At 35.5% G+C, this 16,923-nt stretch overlaps 1 protein-coding gene across 1 annotated transcript in view; it reads right to left on the bottom strand.

Moving 5' to 3' along the window:
• Positions 1–8,276: 8,276 nt before the first annotated feature.
• LOC137388788 (cilia- and flagella-associated protein 44-like) overlaps positions 8,277–16,923 on the bottom strand; it is a 32,012-nt gene continuing 23,365 nt past the window's right edge. Inside the window, exons 24-32 of the mRNA XM_068075238.1 lie at positions 15,747–15,880; positions 13,040–13,287; positions 12,527–12,709; positions 11,924–12,099; positions 11,493–11,615; positions 11,188–11,384; positions 10,462–10,687; positions 9,687–9,821; positions 8,277–8,778 (exon numbers count right to left, since the gene is read on the bottom strand). Of these exons, the coding sequence (XP_067931339.1) occupies positions 8,581–8,778; positions 9,687–9,821; positions 10,462–10,687; positions 11,188–11,384; positions 11,493–11,615; positions 11,924–12,099; positions 12,527–12,709; positions 13,040–13,287; positions 15,747–15,880 (1,620 nt within the window). The 3' untranslated portion in view covers positions 8,277–8,580. The remainder of the gene's footprint in view (positions 8,779–9,686; positions 9,822–10,461; positions 10,688–11,187; positions 11,385–11,492; positions 11,616–11,923; positions 12,100–12,526; positions 12,710–13,039; positions 13,288–15,746; positions 15,881–16,923) is intronic.

Here is a 16,923-nt window from a genome sequence, read left to right as displayed (position 1 = left end):
TTTGTCAATTTTTAATTGTTTTGCTCCACAATTTTAAGAGTTATTCAACTGTAATATTTGATATATGATCATATCTAGCTGAAGTACATAAAATAAATTACAATAATTGTACAAATGAGAGCTCTGCCTGAAAGAATAGTTTATAGTGGATGAGTTGATAAATTGTAACATAACAAAACAATCAAGAGAAGTTCGTTTTACTTTTTTTTTTTTAAATCCAAATTTCAGCTAAGCAGAGCTACAAATACATGTAATGTAGTTCCAATTTGCTCAGAGTGACACAAAAGGCATAGCATGCTATGAGAAGTGAAAAATTTTGGAGTATATTAACCCAAGTTGTTGTCGTCTGTCTCCAGGTCTATAGAGAGCTACTATAGTTGATTTTATAACTTCTGTAACTCTATGTTCATCCTGCTGGTTTTTTACATAATCAGAATGACTACACCAGAGCTAGTGAGTGATTAAGGTTGCATACTCACTAGTCACTTTTTTCTCTGTTACTACTAACACAAGCAGTAAAACCCCAAAACAAAAAGGTAAAAGCTGCATACATAGACATTCTATGGAGATGTCTCATTTAATAGTTATTTATAATTAAAAACATACGAGTCAGTGTAACTCTATTTAGACTACCTTTAGATAAATATACAGAGTTAATTTAGCATTTTGTACAAAACTTGCCATAATATTTTCTAAATGTCTTAATCAGATTTTTATTTTATTTCAAAAACAAAGATTTGACCCAAATTTAAAGTAAGAAACCATGAATTTTTGCTAATGGGAAAGTTCAAAGTTCACCCTTCAAACAAGCAACACATGACTGTGGTTGGAGAGCAAAGTGCAGGATTCAGTGATGTGGAGGTTGTTTTGCTGAAGCATTTAAAGCCCTACTTCTTGATGGAGATGTTTATTGGGAAAGGATTGTAATGGTAACAAGTAACTGTTGTAAGCACCTGTAATTAGCTGCACAATGCATTCAGGAGATAACTCCACAACTTGTAGAGTTTTGTTTGTGTGGACTTGCAGTGTATGCTAAAGAGAGCCATGGCTAGTTAGTAGGGTATAATATTCTTAATCAATATACGCGTATATATAAATCTCGATGTTTGTCCGTTTGTCTGTCTATCAGCGTGTCCAGTTGCAGCGATATATTTATTACTCGTGCAGTGCTAGGCATTCAGCTGGTCTTTGCTATAACACAAACCTTGTCTGTTCATCTGTGTGTCTGTTCGCAACCAGGTTAAGGTTAGAGGTTGAGAAAAAAGAATTACTCTATGTGGGATTCACACTCTCAATTTGTGGCATTAGAGAATGATACTCTGACAACTGCACCAATCAATCATTAGGGTTTAGGAACAATTGTACACGTATTTATTACACCTGAGATTCTCTGCCTCTAGACTGCCAGGGTGCTGGTCTGACTAACAGATCAGCTGAAACAAATCTTAAACAGTAACAATTATGAACTCTTCAAGTGAAGTTGCCCTTCTGTAGAACTGTCTATAAGTGTGACTTTTCTCAGAGTTCCAATGATTAAGGGTACAATGCTGAAATTGTTCAAGGAGACAGCTCTGCCTCATTACTTTACCACTCTAATCTATGAGTGTCAGGGATTACACAAAAGCAAAAACACCTCTTTCAAATACTTTCTATGGCTAGCCTGCTGGCGTTTCCACAGCGTGTACAGTACATCTTCCAATGTTGCTTGTCTGTAAATAAAAGAACATTAAGGTGTAAACACTTGGCCATCTCACAGACAAAACGATAATACGTATCTATGCATGGTAACAGTTTTATGTAACGATTCCTTTTTTTGAACATCTGCATGTGATTACTGAACTTAAGAACATGGACATCTGCGTGTGCATATAAGTAAATATTGATGTAGTTGTACGAGAACTTTGCAATGATGACATTGATATACTAGAATTTTGCAAGCTTTGATATAATATTTAACAGAATAATTATATTAATAATAATGAGAAATTTCTCTATCGACACTTGTTCATAGATTAGACATTTCACCACCACCAATTCTCAGTGTCAAATTCAACATGTATTAAATAGCTCACATATTCTGGTAATCTTAAAGGTTTACTTGCAACAAAATTCACATTACAGTTATTTGATATGAAAAGATTCACCATGTCTTACTCTGTTGTGTTGTAGCTGCAAAATATGTGGAAATGTGTTTACAAGCTCTTAAAAGCTAAAAAACGAACAGAAAATCGCAGCCTCACGAGACCACCACAGTTTGGATTCCCTTTCCAAGACGGCTCAAATGTGATGAAGTTGTGAAAAATGGTCTCTGTTTACATTTTTATGCAACCTTATTCGTCGAAATATTTTCACAAATATACTTCACGCATTCAATAAAATTATGTCTATTGTTATTATGCATCTCTTTTATCGTCATCGCAATGCTGTCACTTTTAGCAGTGATATCTTATAACTTACCGTAAAAAGTCGTTTAATTTTTTAGCCTTAGCTTGAAGGAGTACATATCATTGTCTGATAATCATGAAGAGCCTGTTGGTCACCTGTGATAATCGAAAAGTGCTACAAAAATTATTTGCGAAGTATTGGGTCACATGATCAGATTACGACTTGCCGATTAGACCAGGCCGAAACAAAGCTCTAAAGTAGCGAGCATCTATATTTGATACGGGTTCTTCGGTAAAACCTGCAGTGTTTGTCATAAACTAGTACTATGATAAGTTTTATATTGAGCTTTGTTGTGGCCTTTCAATTCACATGAGAACATCACGTGGCAAGACGATAACCAAATTTCGTGGCTATGTCATCGAAATAAAGAGATTCTAATTTACGGTTGCTTTTCGTTTTTGAGCTTTTAAGAGCTTGTAATCACATTTCCACATATTTGGTACTTACAACACAACAGAGTAAGACATGGTGAATCTTTTGATACCAAATAACTGTAATGTGAATTTTGTTGCAAGTCAACCTTTAATAAAAACATATGGTCTCCTTATAAGATAAGTGTATTGAGATGGCATAGTCGATATAAGTCGAGGTGGTGCTAGTAGATTTTTCTAACTCAATTTTTTGCAAGAATAGAAATTCGTGCTTCTTAGTTTCATTACTTTTTTTCCACAATAAAAATAGTTAGTCATAGTTTTCAAGTTTTTCTATTTTTAGCCTTTAATAAGCCTTTAATAAGCTTAATATTAAGCTAATATATATTAATATATATATAATATTAAGCTTATAATTGAGCCTTTAATAATGCTATATACGGATTTTAGAGCACAAAACTTCTTGCCACTATTATAGCGTTTCAGCCCAACCATATCCATTTGATTGATAAATTGGCTAATCAGTTTGAGCATACTCTAATTAACTGCCAAGGGAATACCCATCAACAAGAGAATACTTCAAAATGGATTCTGGGTAAGAGATTATAATTTTTGCTGCCTGTACAAGTTTTGAATTTTAGATGTTTAAAAAGCTGATGACAGAACCTGGAACTTCTCAGGTTCAGTACAAACAATAGATAAATTAACTTTTAAACAAGAGGTCTTAGAGCCCTTGGAGCAGTTCTTTTGACATGTTACAGTCATCTTTGAACCTATCAGAAGTATTATAACAAAAATATTTTATAGAACTAGAAATTCCCCTGTCATACAGCCCACGACCAAAGAGATATTAGAAAAAAGAAAGGGTACTGATGGTTGAGAAATGCAATATTATCAGTCAAATGGCACTGCAGTGCAATAGGATAACTGCAATGGTAGCTGTAATGCACTGGGTGTGGGTGTTATTATATACAACAAATAGCAATAATGAGAGGAAAAGATTATATGTTTGTATCTCTCCCCCTGCAATAGGAGAAATGCAATATTGGCCAATGTTAGAAGTAAAATGCACTGATGTTATTAGAATAACCAATATTATTAATATAGTAATAATATAAAACCAATGCACAATTTTGTTGACATTTCTAAATGTCATGCTAGCAATATCAAGAAGTTGTGATATTTATATAGATTTTTCGGAAATCTGTACAACATAGTCATTGTCCTGTAGTCATCCAAACTTATAATTAACTATTGTAATAATCTCATAAAGATCGTTAGAAAAAAATCATCGTCATTTCCTTTACTTACACTTCGTTGGACATCAGTTAGAATACCAAAGTACTCAGAAGTGCCTAAAATGTCAGTTACTTTGAAATCGGCAAAAATGAAACGATTTCAGTACTCCGACATTAATTACAGAAACCTTTGGCAATTCGACAATGCTATAGACTGGTGAAATGTGCACGTTATTTTTCCGTGAAATGTGCACGACTTAATCATTCTATTCTCTGTCGCTAGGCGTTTCAATTTCCGGTCTTAACTTTTATTAAACCAAGCTTGTCAAGCGTTTTGAGAAAAATTTAAGCCAAATTAATTTGTCTATTTGTGTATAATTGTTCAGATGGGTAAGTTTTAAGAGAGTTTCGACAATTTACAAAGACTTGGTAACATACTTAAATAAGCTTATATGTGTTTCGTATCGTTATTATATTTTAACAACTCTACAAAACGATGGTTAAATTTGTTGATAAAATTTCGAGACAAGGGTTCGTCTCATTGTTGATGAATAATTTTCGAGAGTTGTGTGCACATGTGCATTTATCATAAATCTCCCAACCAATCGCTTCGCTTGTGTTTGGTCGTGGGTTTAGTCGATCAACAGTTGGAGCACTGCCAAAAATGTAAATGACTCTCAAAAGCTTGAAAGCAAATGACTTCTGTGATACTCAATCTGGTTTGGCCTGCCTTTACAAAAACTAACATTTCAGTGTACAATATATTATTAACCTTTCCAATGATTATTTTATTTTGTCACAATCTACCAATTTGTAGGTACCAATTTGAGCCTTGAAATATACTTTAACTTGTTTGAATAAGTGTACAAAGTTTGAGGCAAGTTTGTCACATATGTATATAGTGGCTGAATTTCCAAAGTTGCAGGGGTTATAAAAATGTTTTTGCATAAAAAGTTTATTTTTAATCAACACCCAACATTTGCCATTTTAATTTCTAGATGAACGTGTTTGTTTATTTTTGTGTGTGTCCAGCCAATGTATAATTCAAATATTCAACAGCTCGATGCATAACTAAAACAGATTGTTAAAAAACATTTTTTACTTCTTATGTTACATATTTGCTAAAGATTTAAAATAGCCTATAAACAGCAGCAGGTAATGTATTTGCTATTGGCTGAGTTTCTTTACCCAATAAATTTGAGTAATTTAGGCTAATATTTGGATCTTTACTATAATAAGAACCATGCTTTTCCTTCAGTCTGGCTGTTAAGAAAAATGAATGCATATCACGAGAATCAAGCCCATAAGTTTGGATGCACAGATGTTAAGCAAAGCATTACCACTAAACCATATAGCTACTGCGCTAAAGCTTAGGATACCCGTGCGTACAATCGCTACATATCATGACCTCTCATAGCACATTGGCAGCAAGTGTGCTAGTATTAGCCAATGGTATTATCGCAATTGATGCATTTCAACCAATCGCTATTAACTAGACATACAAACGACGAAAAAAAAATTGTTTTAGTTTATATAGATATAATTGTATAAATGAAGTAGTATCTGCTACAGATATCAACAGAAGCGACAATACATATATAACAATAATATTAGCTTGAGTAACATACTGACTAGTGATAAATTATTGGATGTTGCGAGCCGATAACAATAAAACTTGCACAGGGTAAACAATGAACGGCAAGATTAGGACTTATAACAATGGGAAATACATTTGTAATTTTTCATACATAATAAATACTTGCAACAAAAATGTTCTGAATTTTCGTTTTGACATGAAGTATCTTCATAGATAGCTAGTACCTACAACCGCAAAATCTTTCCAACAGTAGCTTCTGAAGAATTTGTGAAGAAAACTTAATGGTAAACTTGAAATACTGTCGGTAAATCACACTACGAGTATGTAATTTAATGGTGGTTTATAGATTGACAAATTTGAGCATATTTAGGAGTTTCGCTCTCTAATAATGTTGTGTAGTAGACAACTACTAATAACTGCTTCCCAAATTTTTTGATTTGACACCGCGTTTGTTTAAAAACTAAATGTTCACAAAATTCACCATAGACTTAAATAAATTTTGTTAAAATTTATTACTCGTGTGACTGAAACTATTTGATCTATTTTATTAGTTGTTATTTATGGTATTATTTTTATTGTTTTACTTCCATTTCTGGCTAAACTTGATGGCTGGTCAATAAAATGGCATTTCACTAGTACATTGTTAATTTTTTAAGTAGCCTACATTTATTATAGGCCAATAATCATCACAGTTTATAAACTTTTGTTGCTTTGGGTGTGAAATGCTCCCACAAGCAATGAACTGGTTAAAGAGAAAGCATAATTTAATGTAATACAGAGTTATACATTTTTACTGCTACATGTATAATCGTGGATACATAGCAAAAGCATAAAATAACAACTTTGCTAAAATTCCCTGAAACTAAAATATTGTGATGTAAATCTGGATAGTTTGAGAACTTGTTGAAGCTGATTACTCAGTAATGTATAACTTTTATCTCTCGCTGCCAAATCTCTCTACAAAGTATTTATTTTAGGTTTCATTATTTGATTTTCACTATGACATCGATGCCAAGTCTGAATATTCTGAAAATCCACAGCTTCCAAAAGTGGACTTGATGACAAAAATGAAACTGAGAAAATGTGCGAATTGTGGCATTCAAGTTCCGGATGCAACTACCAAGATAAGCAAATGCCTAACCTGTGGTGTTCATTAATGTATGCATCCTCAGTGTTCTTTTTTTAAACTGTCGCAGCGATTCATGTTTGTTTCATTATTATTGGAAACATATACAACATCTTCCAAAACCTAGAGAGTTTCAAACACCAACAAAACACCAAACTCGGAAAAATGTTTTTGCAAAAATATACTTCCAATAACAAAAAAAATGCTCAAAAGTGTAAAAACTGTAGGTATTTTGTATGTATGTATGACAGCTGCCAAACTAGACTCAAAAGCTACACCGGCATCAAATCTCATCAAACGTATCAACATCCGGGTGAAATCTTTTCAACAAACTTATGAACCATACTGCATTTGCAACCACCCAAAGCACAGGGATCTCGGAGTGGCCTATTTGAAATGCCCCAACTCTGAGTGTGACTATATCCGGTGCTTGTTGGACAGCTGCGACCAGGTATACTTGACTCATCAATCGCTAAAAAACCATCAGTCGAGCAGACATAGCGACAAGGGTTTGCATCAGTGCAGAAATTATGGGAAAGGAAAAAAGTTAAGGGATGGCAAAAATGTCAGTGCTCAGTGCGATAACTGTGGGTATTTCTTTTGTCTCATTTCGAGTTGCATTGTTGAGTTTGATAATGAAACCTCTCTTAAAAGGCATCGTTCTTCCGTTCATGGAATATATTACAACTGACTAGTGGTGGTTTTTCAATAAACAATGCACTTGTTTGTATGGTAATGAAATACAAAATAATATAGCAATAAAGCTATATATATATTTTATTTTGTTAAATCATTTACTACACTAAACACTTACAATTACATACAAAGTTTTACTAGCTAGATAATGCGATATTTTTCACATTACTGTGAGACGCGAAATAATTAGGCAGTTAGGCTTCTATGCAGGCTGGCTCTTGCATTACTAGGTTCAACACAATAAAGCTGGGCAGATCCATGACTGGTTGTTCAATAAAAAGCTACATTCAACTCCTGCATTAGCTTTTCTGCTAATTTATATTATAATGCGATATCTAAAATGCTACAAATAGCATTTAGCACATCACATTTCTAAGAGTTATCTAACCATGGGGAAGACTAAGAGCGGACAATAAATCTGTGCTATTGACTGGCAAGTACATATGTCGCATTTATGGAATTTCTAAAGGCTAGAATATGTTTCAGAATGAAAACAGGTTGTTGTCACTACTTCCATTAGCCATCTACATGTATATAACAGGGTTCATCATTCCTCAGCTGTACCATGGAGAAATAATAACTGTCTTCAACTTGAAAATAAGTTTTAACTATGTTTGTTTTTAACATTGACTACAGCAAACAAAATTTTACTGTGAAACTATATCTGTACCACTTGATGTCTCACCCATGACACACAGAAGTACGGGCTGATGGCGGATGCTACTTATAGCTTGTGATAATCTGATGCCAAACGCTGTTTACCAGACTGTATGGTATAATAACCAGAATGCAATATATAATCATCTAAAATATATTATAATAAAGTGATGTATGCAAAACATTATAATTATAGGCAGCATACAGAAATCTTAGTATAGATAAGAACTCTCAAAATTCAGTAGCACAGCTGAAATATGCGCGTTGAACGGATTTAGAGCGTGATGAGACAACTCTCTAATAAGAGTGTCAGCACACTTATGATAGAGTTTGTAGTGAAGTTACATGGAGAGGTAAAAATTTTCTCCTTGAAGACATTTGCATCAAAAATAACTAAAGAGTAAAGTTTGGACGGAGATTTGACAGAATTCTAATGCTTATTTCAGCTGCTCACTGCAGCCTTGAAATTGGCAGCGGCTCCCCGGGTATAGGTGGTTGAGCTGGAGGAAGGATATGGCCTCCTTTATGTGAGAGCATTACTATTTCTTCCTTGAGAGCATCAACTTCCTGCGCTTGTAGCTGCACCAACTGGATTAGCCTCTGTTTTTCGTGCACGTCCGCTTTACGGACTCCACTAAACTCTCCACCCTGTCAAAACATCGGAGCATGTCAACAGCTGACTCTGACAACTAACTAACAGCAATGCTTTACTTAGGGTAAATCCGGTAAGTCTAAAAAGGCATGCCTGACACAATTTAAAGACAATACTTATTGTGGACGGGGTGTACACAAGCAATAATTGTCTTGGAGTTATCCTCTAAATTCAGCTTCCAGTGAAATGTGACTGACTCAGTAAATTACTCTTTCATGAGCTGTTGATGAATCTGTATACCAGATATAATAGACTAAAGGCTGATATATCAATATATCCCACTTTTTACTTTGTTATTGTATTTGTCTATGTGTCTATGTCTATTGCACTTATCAAACATTCAGCGTAGACTCCATGCTTTTCCAAATCTTTGGCTAATTTCATTCAAACTCCACACACATACAGTATACTCCGTGCCTTCCACAAGTTTGTTAAAATAATTGGCTTTAAAACTCTGTCTGGTCCCTAAAAATCAGCCTCTCAAACACCCACCTGCAGGCTATTTGATTGAGAATGAAAGACAAAAGGGTCATTGCCCGGCCAGTTTATTATAAAACAAGCATACAGTTATCGTAGTCTAAAATAAATTAAAACATTTGGAGAGATTTCGAGCCAGTTTTTAATGATGCTCCCCAAGCATATGCTTAGCTACTTACAATAAAACACTTGATTTGAAGTTATCAACTCTTGTTTGTGATAACTTCTTAATTTACTCCAGATAAACCTACTAGAAACTTCTTAAAAAAGTGAGATTTACACAATTAAATCCTGAATGCTTTACGAAAGCCCATTCGTATGCCCCTTAAATGTAGCGGATCCAATAGTATCGTTAAATTGTTCAATCTTCAATTTGTGGCGAAGAGAAATAACACAGTATTAATGCAAAGATACAGTCCAGACTCACCAGGCTCTTCTGTTTACTGTCAAGTTGAAGCTGAAGATCTCTTTTCTCTGTCTGCATCATGTTCAGTGTTTCTATTCTGTTCGTATTCTCTCGGATCAAGTCTGTTATTTTGTCTTTTCTTCGACGGATCTTTTCCTGTGAATATCGGACAGCATCAGAATTTAAGTAAAACTTTTAATCACAGTAGTATAAAAATATGTTGAGGCTTTGACATATTAAAGACAAGATAAAACATTTTCTGTTAGTTTGGATAGCCTACTGGACATAATATCATGACTATTAGAAAAAAAAAAGACTAAAAGATTTGAAAAAAAAACTTTTTTCGCCATACTTCTAGTTTTTTTTTCAATAGCCTACTAGAAGTTTTTGAAAAAAATTATTGTTTTGATAGCTTCGAAGTTATGATTGCACATTTATTGACAGCGCCAAATAAACTTTGAACTTGAAGGAATAAATCTTAAGAATGTTGAATATTTACTATAATAAGATCTGTGTCAGTTTGTCTGTCCAAAGCTACTGTTAAAGGCTGAAAAAAATATTTTGCTCTTCACCAGATTTGAACATATGACCTTCAGCATGGAAGATCGACACACCATCAACTGTGCCAATCGACCACTCACTGGCTTTGCAGAATAATTGCATGTATGTTATTGTACTTGATCATCACTCGGGGCACAATAGACTATCAGAGTATTAATTTTCAATAACAATAATAACCACAATCGCCCACTTACTTGCGATGTAAAAACTATATTGATGATTGAATGATAACTACCTCATATCTCTTTAGATCGTCTGAACATTCAATTTCTGTAACACGAAGTTTTTCCTTGAGCTCTTCCACCTGTCTATTGACGGTCACCTGCTCCAGTTCTTCTAGGTCAACAATCCGGCCAAACTTGAGAACCATTTCTTCATCGCACTTGGCTTCCAACTCTCCGATCTTCCCATCAAAAAGCTTCCTGTCTTTAATGAGCTGAATGTGTTTTTTCTTGTTGTCTCTAGACAGACCAACAACGAGAGTTGTATACAAGAGCAGCATACGAGTCTCAATATCTCACCTACATAAAAGTGATATAATAACTAACGAAACTCATTCTTAACTCAATATAATTAGTAAATCTCTCAGTTTTGTAAACTGAGAGATTTACAAACTATGTTGAGTTCAGAATTAGTAAGCACTGTAAAGAACATGAGAGTTAAAAACCGACTCTCATTTTTCTTCCTTCTTGCTAATAAATGGCCTGCAAAAATTTTCATAATTTAAGATGTAGGTTTCATACTGCTTAATTTCAATAGATCATTCCAGATAGTTAAGCTAACTTTGCGGAATACACAACCATCTTTGTGCCTTTCAGTTGAAAAGTCACTCAAATGTTAAGAATAGTATTATGCTCTAGAATGCCCAGAACTCAAACTATATGGTAAGTCAAAGCCATCATGCTGTCTATGAAAGACCAATTTAAGGATGACAACTTTGATGAAATCAGCCGTTACTTACTTCTGTTGTCGCTTCTGGACAGCTTTTTCGTGTTCGAGTTCTTTGATTCTGTGAGAGAGTCTGACGAGGTCGGGAGAGTTGAAAACGAGGCACTGTAGAAGATCATTTGGTAACCTTCCGTTCTCATTGTGCAGAATCTGGTGTAACCTCAGTGTGACTACGATGTCAAACTCGTTCAACTTCTGTTGTTTCTCAAGCTATCAATTGAGAGTAATATTAGCAAGTGAGAGAGAAAGGCACTTTAAAATATGAAGGCACGAAAGGAAAATAGTGACATCTAGTTAGACAACAGAGAGCTAACTTACTTGGAACGCTTCCAGGTCTGCCTCAGCTGACTTCAAACCTGCCAATATTACTCGAGTCCTCTTGGTGATGTTTTCTGAATCTTTTACTAACTGATCTCTGTTCTTCTTTTCCTCTGTTAGCACCTAAACAACCATAATGAAAAAGCATAAAGCATTGACAACGTATTTGTCCCACTTCATTCTAAAACTGTAGCATACAGTTGAACATAAATAATATCAGACGATTAGAGGCAACACAAAAATCTGGTTAAATTGCAGATGAATGTCTTTTTCAACTGTCCAGAACTTAGTTCTCAAAGTCAAAAACAAGTTTCTATTTTATTGGGCAACAAACAGCAATAGGTAACCAACAGACGCAACATAAATTTTCAAAAACTTAGCATTTCATTTTATAATGGTTAGCTTTCTGCAGAAAGTCTCTTTGCATGTACCTCTTCAATATCAAGTCGCCTTTCCCGTAATTGTGTTGTATTATTGTAGAGGGACTGATCACAGCCAGGCGGACAAATATCTAGGTCAAACCCTCCTCCCTCTGAGCCAGACTCATCGTCTGATTCCGACCAATCCTCATCATCTGAAGACTCCTCTTCGCTCTCATCATCTGAATCTATAGAACCAATGCATATGAATAAAGTTACACTAGCTAGTTTAAAGGTGAACTATTATCAACTCATTTAATAATTCCTGATTTCTACCTTCTAAATCTTTTTCTATCGGAATGTAGCAAAATATATCATTTTGTTGATGATAACCAATGACAATAAGAAGTTATACAAACATACATCAACTGACCTCAACAACAAGCTTTTAGTGTTGTCCAACTACACAGCACAGTATCATTTAAATAGTATTTTGCTTTGGCCTAATCAGTTAGTACAACCATGAAATCTACTGCCATTTTACTGTTATACAGCAGAAACTGTCAAGATCTACTAATAAAGTATATATAGCAATATGAATCTTTTAGTAATAGCCGTAATAATGGCATATGTAATGCATGAATGATTGTGACAACAAAACATGAGTGTAGTTACCTCCCCCTGCATTCTCCTTCTTCTTTGAGCGCTTTATTTTTTTCTTGAAGACTTTAGTAAGGTAGTCGCTAAATTTGTTGTTATCTCCCAAGGACTGAATGAACATGGCATGCAGAGCTTTCTCCTTTTCCTGCAGCTTCTCAATGTCCTTCTTCTTAATTTCAATTTTCTGAGCGACCTCTGCTGTCTGAAATGTTGAAAATTCATTAGCTTGATAAACATAAAATGATTAAATGTTTAAATAACTTCAAATTAACTTAACGCTTAAAAACAACACAAGTTAAAATGATTAAATTTCGGTAGCTGATCATATTATCTTTCATTTTGTGGATTTGACTGTCAACTTAGAGAGCTTCTAATGTCACGCACAAAAACCCTCTAACCCAACTCTGTCATATTGTAGTGAGACTAGCCTACACAATTGAGAGTTGCAAGTTTTCAGAGTTTAAAGCAATCTGTTATTGATACACATTTAACACCTTATAATGTTTTCTATCAAACTTATAACCCCACCCACCTTCGTCTGCTGGTCGATCTTCTCCTGCTGTTTGGCAGCGAGTCTGTTTCCGAGTGTATTTTCATGTTTCTCATACTCTTTGAGCAAGAGGAACTCCTCAAACAGAATAATGTACCGCAAATCAGCATTCTTCAAGTCAACATCCAGTTTGAGCTTCTCAAAGTAGAGGTAACGCAGCTCTGAGTCAAACCTTCCCAGCATTTCAGAGATCTTCCGCAGAAGAAAATCTTGTTGGTAAAGCAACCTAAAATGATGTGAATATATACATTATCTGATTCTAGTTCAAACTGAAAGATGTGACTAATAAATTACACTGCATCGTTTTAGCAATTCTTTCTATGAAAAAAGGGACAAAGTTTCACTGTCGAAGATCTGAGATAATGAAAAAGTAGCAAAGAACGCTTGTCTAATGAGCGGTGTGGCAGAATGCTCTGGGGGTTAGGACAATATAACCACCAACATACTACAACCACCATCATATGTTTCAGTTTATGAACTTTCTGTTAGTACAACCTTCACTATCCTGGCTCCTCAACAATACTATTGGATTACTAACTTTTGAAACACGTCTGTTCAAATCACAAATTAAATCCTGATTTCTATCTTCTTTTTTTGCTTTGGCGTACATATAGTAGTTGTCAACTACATATAGTATACATATTGTAGTTGTCCCCTCATACATAAGATAAATATCAAATTTACAATTCAATGACACCAACATACTACATCCACCATCGTATATTTCAATTTATGAACTTTCTGTTACTACAACCCACTATCTCCACTCGCCCACAATTAGATTAACAACTTTTAAGGCTCTTTTGTTGAACCCACTCAATTATTCCTGATTTCTGTATTTTCATTTTTTTGGCATGTAACAAAAACCATCATTAGGTTGATGACTGTAGTGTATCAGGGTCATAAGTATGCCACCTGAATCATACTGTCAACAATTGCAATAATGTGGCAATATGTTTGTTTCTCGGTGCTGTTGTCTTTGCACATGAAATCGTCACTATGGTGAATCATTGATGACTTGCATACACATATATTGCTTGTAATGTAAAAATAAAACAGTCTTGAATTAGCCAGCCACCAGAAGTCTTGATACACTAAATTGGCGACGAGGATGCCAGATAATAAAGCCATGGCTAATTTGCCAGAATTTGACAACTCTACGAGTGTTGAGTCATATTTGGAGCGGTTGGAGATATATTTTGCTGTGAACAAGGTTACGGGAGACTCTCGTCAGCACATGCTGCTCATGGGCTTAAAAGGCTATCAATACGATACAATACGAGATCTGGCAGCCCCACAGAAGCCTAAGGATTTGACATACAGTGGCCTAGTTGACCTTGTATGCAAGCACTTTGGTACGTCAAAGCACTGGCTGGTGGAACGACTTTCATTCAGAGAGATGAGACAGAATTCGGGTGAGAATCTCAATGAATATGTCAGCCGCTTGAAAAGGACAGCTCGCCAATGTGAGTTTGCCAGTAGTCTGGACGTCAACCTAGTGGAACAATTTCTACGTGGCATGCGGGACACAATGCTGAGGTCAAAGCTGATCGCACTTGAGGAATCAAAGCTAACTGATATTACTGTGTTATTGCAAGAAGCAAATGCCAAGGTCGCTATAGAGCAGATTACACTTCCAGATGTGAAATCTGAAATGAATGCAGTCAAGAGGAATTGTTTCAGCAAGGGACAAGCAATCTGTGGTGATTGTGGTTTAGAGCAACGGATTAACCACAAGTGCCCAGCAAAAGGGCGCGCATGTTTTAAATGTGGGGGCAACGGTCATTTAGCAAAAGCCCCTGCCTGCCCAAAGAATAACATCAGAGCTGTTGAGAAGGCACAGAAATTATTTGACTACGAGGACGACGATTCCCTGTTTTAAGTCAGTCAGCTTAGCCAGTAAATCTACTAGTCAGTTAGCCAGTCAGCACTGTTTGCTCAATTTTGAAATGTGACGTTATTCAGCCATTCACTGTGTGTGATGTCTCTCTGCTATCTACTGTGTGTAGTGTTTCTAGTTTAGTCCAGCCAGAATTTGAGTTAGTACTGTGTGAACTTCTCAACAGATCTTGCATATGTTTCATGTGAATATTTCTGCTTTTGGAAGAAAAGGAAGGAATATGTTTATATGTTTATTGAATTGTCAAAAATTGTCATATCCTCCTTTGTAGCCTATGTACCTGTATTACGTAAGCTTTCAATTTTGTAAAATTGGTAAGGGATGTAGTGTATCAGGGTCATAAGTATGCCACCTGAATCATACTGTCAACAATTGCAATAATGTGGCAATATGTTTGTTTCTCGGTGCTGTTGTCTTTGCACCTGAAATCGTCACTATGGTGAATCATTGATGACTTGCATACACATATATATTGTTTGTAATGTAAAAATAAAACAGTCTTGAATTAGCCAGCCACCAGAAGTCTTGATACACTAAAATGACTATCAACGCCAACAAAAGGTTATACTGAGAGCAAGTTAACTGCATGCAGAAAAAGAGAGACTGAAACAATATAGTAAGTTGCATGGCGAGAAAGAAGGATCTTGCGAGTGTTCAATTGACAAACCCAAACTGAAAGATAATGACAAGTTAAGTTTTAGGATGTAGAAAAGTTACTGCAGCTCTTGACACCGAAAGTTTCATCGCTTCCTTAGCCATAATAACAGAGATGACAAAAGGCTCACCTAATCTCTTGTGCCTTTCGAATCTGTAGCTCTAGGGGTGTTGGCTCAATAGCTCTCCGCTCCAGGAAATGATCAAAGCTTTCCTCACCAGCCGCTGATGAACTGTCTTTATCTGCTTGTTTCACCGATTCTTTCTGTGAATTGAGAAAGAGACTTCGCTTAGATATTACAGCAGTAAAAAGGTGAGTTTATCAGAGGCTATTTGAGCAAATTTCACAACTTCATGGTGAAACATTGCCTTAGATCACATGTGTCCAACTCACAGCCTCTGGGTCACATCTGGCCCACCTTGTAATCAGATCAGGCCCGCAAGATCCTTTTACATTATTGTTATTCGTAGCCCATTGATTTGGAGCACTGATGACAAAATACTGCACAGAACTACAGATCCCATAATGCAACGCTTCAGCTGCCTTGCTGCATACTTATTGCCTCAATTTAATCAGAAGTTGGTTTCAGAGTGATATTCCTGTCATTTTTTATCCATATTTATGTTCCAAAAACATTTAGTTTTAGTGTGTTCAATAAATGTTTATCCTGTTCGGCCTGCGATCTAGATTGTGTTTTGAATTTTGGTCCTTTATACAATTGAGTTTGACATCTCTTCCTTAGATAGTCATAGATCTTCGAGTGTGCCAAAATTTAATCAGCTTTCTTCAAAATGTGCCATAATGTGAATGAACTAGAGTATCATATGGAGTATCATGTCAAAGTTGCCCAAATAGACTTTAGGTATCTCTAGGAACATAAGGCAAGTTTTACTGTTATGTAACGGCAGAGCCCGTGACCAGGGCCGAGTCTCATTATCACAGCAGGAGACTCGGCCACTAGGGAGCTGGCGGCATGCTTAGCTACGCAACAATGAGAAGATCAGGCGCTGCGATAAAAAGGGCGGAGCCTATCGCATTCCATCGATATATAACGAGCTTGCTACCAGTAAGTAAGCAGAACTTGTGCAGTCTTTCTGTACGATTGTTCATTGTACGCACACACATTGACTTCATATATACTTCTGTATACTTTTATATTTATGAGAAACATATATTTTAGCGACTAATACACTCATGTATTTATTTTCTGCGGAGAGTAAAGGAGACTGGCAGTTTATTATATGGTTACATTTACCGAGATAATATATGCTAAAAACCTCACAATTTGCATCTTCAACCTTTCCTTG

The sequence above is a fragment of the Watersipora subatra genome, chromosome 2, assembly GCF_963576615.1.
Source record: "Watersipora subatra chromosome 2, tzWatSuba1.1, whole genome shotgun sequence".
NCBI classification, from domain to species: domain Eukaryota; kingdom Metazoa; phylum Bryozoa; class Gymnolaemata; order Cheilostomatida; family Watersiporidae; genus Watersipora; species Watersipora subatra.
The sequence above is the reverse complement of the archived record's forward strand: the minus strand, read 5'-3'. Positions and strand labels throughout refer to the sequence as shown.